Raw genomic sequence first — 9,212 nt, forward strand, 5'->3', positions numbered from 1 at the left:
CTGCAGTGCAGCTAGCATCATCCTCAGTCTCCAACCTGCTGTACTGCAGTGCAGCTAACATCATCCTCAGTCTCCAACCTGCTGTACTGCAGTGCAGCTAGCATCATCCTCAGTCTCCAACCTGCTGTACTGCAGTGCAGCTAGCATCATCCTCAGTCTCCAACCTGCTGTACTGCAGCGCAGCTAGCATCATCCTCAGTCCCCAACCTGCTGTACTGCAGCGCAGCTAGCATCATCCTCAGTCTCCAACCTGCTGTACTGCAGCGCAGCTAGCATCATCCTCAGTCTCCAACCTGCTGTACTGCAGCGCAGCTAGCATCATCCTCAGTCTCCAATCTGCTGTACTGCAGCGCAGCTAGCATCATCCTAAGTCTCCAACCTGCTGTATTGCAGCGCAGCTAGCATCATCCTCAGTCCCCAACCTGCTGTACTGCAGCGCAGCTAGCATCATCCTCAGTCTCCAACCTGCTGTATTGCAGCGCAGCTAGCATCATCCTCAGTCTCCAACCTGCTGTACTGCAGCGCAGCTAGCATCATCCTCAGTCTCCAACCTGCTGTATTGCAGCGCAGCTAGCATCATCCTCAGTCCCCAACCTGCTGTACTGCAGTGCAGCTAGCATCATCCTCAGTCTCCAACCTGCTGTACTGCAGCGCAGCTAGCCTCATCCTCAGTCTCCAACCTGCTGTACTGCAGCGCAGCTAGCATCATCCACAGTCTCCAACCTGCTGTACTGCAGCGCAGCTAGCATCATCCTCAGTCCCCAACCTGCTGCCTGGATCTGCATGAGTCGCGTGCTGAAACGCAGGACAAAGTTTTTCTGCTTCTCAAACAGCAGCACCTTGGTCTTCTCTGAGCTGTCCTGGATGAACATGATCTCCACGGGGCAGATCAGAACTATTGGGGAGGAGGAGAGAAAGATGGAGAGAAGAGGGGTGGAGAGAAGAGACAGGAGTAGAAAGAGAGGTGGGGTGGAGAGGATGGAAGGTGAATGAACACATTAAGGAATTAATGAACGAATGGATGGATGGATGAATGAAGAAAGTCCGCTTTCTGGAACCCACTAACTTATTCCTTCATTTTGGAGGACCTGGTTGTCATCTCTCTGGCCCTTACTCCTCCTTAGTCCTCTCACTCACTCACTCTCACTCTCACTCTCTCACACACACACACACACACACACACACACACACACACACACACACACACACACACACACACACACACACACACACACACACACACACACACACACACACACACACACACACGTCACAGAAGAGTGCTATGACTTATATACACACTAGAGGGCGCCAACACCATAATACACAACACTAAATTATGCCAGATCAATTTGGGCCAGTGTGATATCATAATTTGTTTGCAAGCAAAGGGAACAGGTTGCACATGAAGCCTCCAGTGAGGGAATAGCTGCCGGTGTAACTTAATGACTACCCAGGGAACCAAAACCACTGCTCTCTGTCAGATCCTCTGTTTCATTCACCAGATAGAATAGATTCTGATGCCAAGTTATTCCCAGTTAACTTTTGCCTCTATAGCAGTAATTTGCAGGATATGGTCAAACACCATTTTTTCTTCTGAAATGTTCCCCATTTAGTTCCAAAAAAGTTTTACATTTCTTGAATTCCATTTCAATTGATTTATTTCATATCAAATATTTAATTGTAAATATGTTATCATAAATGTATAAATCCTGAGAATTATTCTGAGAACTAGTTAATGCTCCCAAATCAATGGATTGATTAATTTAAAAGCACAAATAACCCTGAACCCATCATCAAAATGACAGGGTTACCCATTATCATTTTTAAAAATGGCATTTCAATCTGCAACACAACATGCAACACATGTGATTGTCATTGGATAGCCTACAACAAATTTCTCTCTGGAAATGACTTGATGTTCAATAGCCTACAGTCCACTTGACACAAATGTTACTTAAAACATAGTTTCAAATCAATTAAACCGTACCTTGATTCTTATTTATATACAATGAATCACAGTAATAGTCAGCTAATTTAGTCTGAATTACATAGTCCGGTGGGCAACCTTTTTATCCCCGGTTTAGTCCTAAAGCAGGAGAGAGCAACCGTGATCAACCTGCTCGAATCGATTCAAACCTGCACGAGGGGGCTGCACTGGGAACACTGAATTTTTATGAAGCGCACCGACAATCACACTGTTGTCAAACGGATTGATGGAAAGAAATTAATGTTGGTTATTACACATTTTTGATGTTGATAACAACAATAGTTAATCCGTTTTTTTTTCACTCTACAATATTGAGGTCAGACCACCTTGTTTTCTCAGTCATCATTCATACCAACTAAACCATGTTGCGGCCTATCAATGTGCAACATCCCTCCCACCCAACCTCTGTTATTAATGTGCTACAATGAAATAAATAACGTTAGTTGGACTACTGTATATGTTTATATTCATATCTGTACACTACGGAGTCTCATTGAACCCACAAACAGTCACGGTGAACCTCTGTTGACAATATGTTTTTCTGAAGATGTAATGAAGACACCTAGTGACTTCATCAAGGTCACTCACTATCACAAGATCCCAGGTTCGCAAACTTGCTCAAATGACAAATTACCAACCTATATTGACAATAGGACACAGGTGTTGGTGGCATTAGTAGCCTCATATATTTGTCTTTCGCAGTACTTAAAATGTCACCCTGAGGAATCGGCCATAAACTTCCTTAGTTGAAGGTTGCTCATTAGCTGGAGGGGGCAGTGATCTACATCTACACTGTGACAGGGACCATGCTGCTTCTTCTTCCAGACATTATAAAGATGTCAAACCACAGAACATGCCTGCCAAAAAGTTCTACTTCTGAGAATGTTGAAGGAACGTTACTTGATAACTGCATGGCTGGAATTACATTTACATTACATTACATTACATAGGAATTGAAGTACTGTGTTGCTCTATTGGTTAGAGCAGGACACTAACAAAATCCAAGGTTGTGGGTTCAATTCCCACAGGGATTACAAAGGCCTACACAAAATGTAAGAACTGTACTATGCTGTAAGTCGATTTGGATGAAAGTGTCTGCACAGTGGCATATAGTGTCATTATTATTCAGTGTGGTTGTTGTGAAAGCCATGCTCTGGCACTGTGAGAGTGAGTACTGTGTCGGTAACTGGGCTCAGGCTGGGTGTCTGGGCCAGGCTATGTTAAACCAACAGACCGATGCCAGCCCTGCCACCACCGGCCAGGGAGTTTGAAGGGCGGCTTCTTGCCATCTCTTGGGGTGCAGCAACTAAACATGAGACTGAGATAACAATGAAACAAAACTATAGACAGCAGGCTCTGATGGAGAATAGAGGAATCCAACCCAGGTTGTCTTGTCTCTCCATCACTTGGAAGTTTGTACAGTCTGTCATCCAAGAGGCAAGAACACCAAATTGTGTCATGACCAGACATGTTGTTCAACAGAGTCCAATGTTCAGAGCCTTGCTGCAGATATAAATATGGCAACGTTCTAAAGGTTCCATGTTCTATCTGCAACATTCTAAAGGTCTGTGTACCATCAGACACATTCTAAAGGTTCCATGTTCTATCAGACACATTTTAAAGGTTCCATGTTCTATCAGACACATTCTAAAGGTCTGTTTACCATCAGACACATTCTAAAGGTTCCATGTTCTATCTGCAACATTCTAAAGGTCTGTTACCATCAGACAATTCTAAAGGTTCCATGTTCTATCAAACACATTCTAAAGGTTCCATGTTCTATCAGACACATTCTAAATGTTCCATGTTCTATCAGACACATTCTAAAGGTCTGTGTACCATCAGACACATTCTAAAGGTTCCAGGTGATAAGGGTAGGTAACAACACATCCACCACGCTGATCCTCAACATGGGGACCCCTCAGGGGTGCGTGCTCAGTCCCCTCCTGTACTCCCTGTTCACTCATGACTGCATGGCCAGGCACAACTCCAACACCATCATTAAGTTTGCTGATGATAAAACAGTGGTAGGCCTGATCACCGACAACGATGAGACAGCCTATAAGGAGGAGGTCAGAGACCTGATCGTGTGGTACAAGGACAACAGCCTCTCCCCTAATGTGATCAAGACAAAGGAGATGATTGTGGACTACAGGAAAAGGAGGACCGAGCACGCCCCCATTCTCATTGACGGGGCTGTAGTGGAGCAGGTTGAAAGCTTCAAGTTCCTTGGCGTCCACATCACCAACAAACTAACATGGTTCAAGCACACCAAGAAAGTTGTAAAGAGAGCACGACAAAACCTATTCCTATTCAGGAGACTGAAAAGATTTGGCATGGGTCCTCAGACCCTCAAAATGTTTTACAGCTGCACCATCAAGAGCATCCTGACGGGTTGCTTCACAGCCTGGTAGGGCAACTGCTCGGCCTCCGACCGCAAGGCACTACAGAGGTAGTGCGTACAGCCCAGTACATCACTGGGGCCAAGCTTCTTGCCATCCAGGACCTCTATACCAGGCGGTGTCAGAGGAAGGCCCTAAAAATTGTCAAAGATTCCAGCCACCCTAGTCATAGACTATTCTCTCTGCTACCGCACGGCAAGCGGTACCGGAGCGCCAAGACTATTTGCATTGTCCCCCCACCCTCTGGAACGCTGCTGCTACCCTGTCATCTATGCATAGTCACTTTAATAACTCTACCTACATGTACATGTACCTTAATTACCTTGACACCGGTGCCCCAGCACAATGACATTGACTATGTACCAGTACCCCCTGCATACTGCTGCTCTTTGATTATTTGTTATTTTTATCTCTTACCTTTTCTTTAGGCATTTTCTTAAAACTTCATTGTTGCTTAAAGGGCTTGTAAGTAAGCATTTCACTGTAAGGTCTACTATTCGGGGCATGTGATAAATACAATTTGATTTGATATCTGCAGCAGTAGCAAGCAGAACTAATGAGAAACAGTTTTACGCCCTTGGGTGCTAATACATGAGTGGCCTGCGGGTATGGAGTTTTCCTGAAACTGCCATGTTTGGAGCAGTTGTTAAACGTGTCAGTTTCCGCTTCAACTGCCTGTGGCAGTTTTCAGCTTTAACTTCAGTGCGTTTGAGGGCTTCATGTGGCTGTATCAAACCTTTCAGATGGGCCCCTGATAGGCATGATTCTGGATAGATATGTGAAGGAGGAGGTTGTTTTAGACATGTCAGTTCATATTGTATGATGGAGAGTTGTTTCATTCATGGGAAACAGCCACGAAGCTAATAGAAGAGATATCTGGCTTGGTATATAAGCATCACTACTCTGGACGGTTCTGACTTAGAATATGTGGACAACTACAAATATCTGGTTGTCTGGTTAGACTAAACTCTCCTTCCAGACTCACATTAAGCATCTCCAATCCAAAATTAAATCTAGAATCGGCTTCCTATTTCGCAACAAAGCATCCTTCACTCATGCCGCCAAATATACCCTCGTAAAACTGACCATCATACCAATCCTCGACTTCGGCGATGTCATTTACAAAATAGCCTCCAACACTCTACTCAACAAATTGGATGCAGTCTATCACAGTGCCATCCGTATTGTCGCCAAAGCCCCATATACTACCCACCACTGCGACCTGTATGCTCTCGTTGGCTGGCCCTCGCTTCATACTCGTCGCCAAACCCACTGGCTCCAGGTCATTTACAAGTCTCTGCTAGGCCCTATCTCAGCTCACTGGTCACCATAGCAGCACCCACCCGTAGCACGCGCTCCAGCACGTATATATCACTGGTCACCCCCAAAGCCAATTCTTCCTTTGGCCGCCTCTCCTTCCAGTTCTCTGCTGCCAATGACTGGAACGAACTGCAAAAATCTCTGAAGCTGGAGACTCTTACCTCCCTCACTAGCTTTAAGCACCAGCTGTCAGAGCAGCTCACAGATCACTGCACCTGTACATAGCTCATCTGTAAATAGCCCATCCAATCTACCTCATCCCCATCCTGTATTTATTTATCTTGCTCCTTTGCACCCCAGTATTTCTACTTGCACATTCATCTTCTGCACACCCTACCATTCCAGTGTTTAATTGCTACATTGTAATTACTTTGCCACCATGGCCTATTTATTGCCTTACCTCTCTTATCCTACCTCATTTGCACATGCTGCATATACATTTTTCTACTGTATTATTGATTGTATGTTTGTTTATTCCATGTGCAACTCTGTGTTGTTTTATGTGTCGGAACTGCTTTGCTTTACCTTGGCCAGGTCGCAGTTGCAAAATGTTCTCAACTAGCCTACCTGGTTATATAAAGGTGAAATAAAATAAAAATGTAAACTAAGATTTAGTCAGACTCTGTTACTCATAGAGACTGTTAGCTCTCTCTCTCTCAAAAAGACAGCTATCTTTGACAGACTATCTCTGGTTGGGATAAATGATATCAAGTGACAGTGATAGGCTAGCAACTTAACAATCACCACTATAGTTTGTCTGAACATCCCACAATATGGCAGCTGCCCTGCCTCCCCTAGGCTACTCCTCTTACACCCATCAAGAAGCACAATATAGCAAGCAGCATATCATATAACATTAGCACTATCAGACAATCATTGCAGCTCCTGTGCTGCGATGATATACACAGACATACAATTGCCATTAAGTAATATTTCATTTTTCATTTCAAAACAGGTCTTAAATACAATTACATTGAGAAATGAAAAATATTTCTCACTGTTTATTACAGAACCAAATAGTGCCTTTATGCACATACTGCATGGGCAGGTCCTATAGATGAGAAAATTACAATACCAATTAGAATTTTACATCCGGTGATGTTAATAGTCAATTGTGCATCTCAGATTTCAGGTAAAGAACATGAACCATGCATAGATGTCACAATATTTGGAGGGCATTTGCCAAGTGATGAACAACCTCAAACTTGTCAAACCATGAATATATTGATGGGATATAATGAAACAAAAGCAAAAACATTGTTTTTTCAGGGGTGGGAAACTACTTTTTATTTTAGGGATAAGTAATACAGTGATAGTGTTGCTGATGGTTATTTAGTCCCTACCTCACCACCTGGTGGTAAGAAGTGTGGTTCCAGCAGTACAGTAGCTTGTGTTGAACACTTTGCATCAACAGAGGGCGTAACAACACAGCCATGCATGCAGTAGACTAGATGGTGGAAAGCCATTTTCAAGTCAGATTTGAAATACAGTATATATATATATTGCAGAGACCCCACTAGCTCAGTGATCAACTAGATTCAGCCGCGGACCGATTTTTTTCTTGAGCGGAGGGTCAGAGGGTTGGAACATAATTACAAATCATTTGTAGACTGCAAATTGACCGCAAGAAGCAGATTTGCTGGTGTTTTTATAGTCTTGTCAACAACAACAAAAAGTGCTCAGAAAACTTGGGAAGGGAAAATATATATATTTTTTTATTTAACTAGGCAAGTCAGTTAAGAATAAATTCTTATTTACAATGACGGCCTACCGCGTCAAAAGCCTAACAACGCTGGGTCAATTGTGCGCCGCACTACTGTTTAGTGCAGTCCTCCTAACCCTCGCTGTTCAAGTTAATTAGCTAAGGAGTAGACCCGCTCACGACAATATTATAAACAGTCGAGGCAGTAACTTGGTTGAGTTAAGATAATAAAGCTTGATTTTAGTCGAGGATGATATCAAACAAATTGAGACCCGGCTTATTTTGGGTTTATTAATGAATCTTGTTGTAATGACTTGTTTTCCATATGAAGAAATAGAAGAAACTGTACATATCCATGTAACACTCATATACAAGTATATAAAAAATGGCAAAGAAGAGAATGGAGGTTCATGTTGACAATGATCTTTAGGAAGTAATAAATAAGTGCAAAGTGCTCATCCACTGGTGGCTATTTCAAATGGATAGTGCTGGGGGAAATCGTGGATGACTTTCAGGACTTCATTGTACAGCTCCAGGTCTGAAAAGAAAACACAAATTAAAATGCTATTAGTTAAGCCATTATGTGAAGAAAATAAAGAGATGTCAAACCAGTTGAACACCGTCTTTGGTACGTTTAAAAGTAGACTCTGCAAGAGGTCAATATCATCAAATACTGTGGGGCGACATCCTAGAAACACCGTCATCAACAAGAATTAAAATATGCCAAGACCACCATTATTATTTATCCCAAATATGTGCTCTCCCTTGAGATATGCCCACATTGGGAAGAGAACATATTTTGTTGACTTTGTTGCAGGAAGTCACCCTGCTGTGTATAATGTCATTTAGCAGTCTAACTTTGAGAACACATTCCCTTTTCCACAGGAGAGATTATGTACTTACCGAAAGGAATGCCTTTGTCTTCTCTGAGTATGTTGTATGCAGAGGCCATTATTGTCCCTTTGTTGGACACCATACCAAGCACCTCCACCACCCCGCTCAGCTCCTCATCAAGCTGGGGAAAAATAAACAATGTTACATCAGGCAACATAATAAACTCAAGTACAATGTTCACTTTCAGTTGTGTTGTCTTTGTCAAATCTTTGTATTCTTAATTCCTAGCAGATAGCTACTTACTGTTCAACCAGTCTACTGTGCTAGCTAGTTGGTCAAGTCTTGCAACTAACGTTATAGAAACGCTGTGACTGTACTTACAGGCTCGTTGAGTTCCACTGATGCAGACTTCCCTTCTCCGTCCGAAAGACTGAATGATTTTCCTGTTGGGTTGACCTGTCATAGACGACACTAAACAATGAATTGCGATTTGATAATACTAACTAGCTAGGTAAGTATCGAATTTCATTGCCATTTCTGGCCGTGTAGTCTGGTGTAACGTTACCACCACGAATCTTTCGTCAAGAGAAGACCGCCATCCATATCAATTTGTCTTTGTCACACGCGCCGAATACAACAGGAGTCGACTTTACAGTGAAACACTTACTAGAAATCTATTTTATAGTGCTGAACTAACGGTGGACCAATAACACTAGCATATTACCTTCTCAACGCGTCCAACGAAGCAAATCGGCCTGCTGATATATCGAGACAGCATATCAGAGTTTATCCTGGATTTTTGTGTCTCGAAAACTGCCATTTCGAAAGATTTTACGGTGCACAACTTGCAGCTACGATTGAATATCAGACAAGCAAGTTGTAGGGCGGGAAATACCATGAATGACGATGTTTCCGCATTGTTCTATGTTACATTCTTTCCCAGGATACAAGCTCGTATTAAGTA

General features: G+C 42.9%; 1 protein-coding gene across 1 annotated transcript; it reads right to left on the minus strand.

Annotated features, from left to right (window-relative positions):
- Positions 1-6,969: 6,969 nt before the first annotated feature.
- LOC106570310 (replication protein A 14 kDa subunit) lies at positions 6,970-9,174 on the minus strand. Its single transcript, XM_045694805.1, has 4 exons — positions 8,973-9,174; positions 8,630-8,704; positions 8,318-8,429; positions 6,970-7,952 (listed from the first exon to the last, which is right to left on the minus strand). Exons 1-4 carry the CDS (start codon positions 9,144-9,146, stop codon positions 7,870-7,872), a joined length of 444 nt encoding a protein of 147 aa, XP_045550761.1. The 5' UTR covers positions 9,147-9,174; the 3' UTR covers positions 6,970-7,869.
- Positions 9,175-9,212: the final 38 nt, after the last annotated feature.

This window comes from Salmo salar, chromosome ssa14 (genome assembly GCF_905237065.1).
Source record: "Salmo salar chromosome ssa14, Ssal_v3.1, whole genome shotgun sequence".
NCBI lineage: Eukaryota > Metazoa > Chordata > Actinopteri > Salmoniformes > Salmonidae > Salmo > Salmo salar.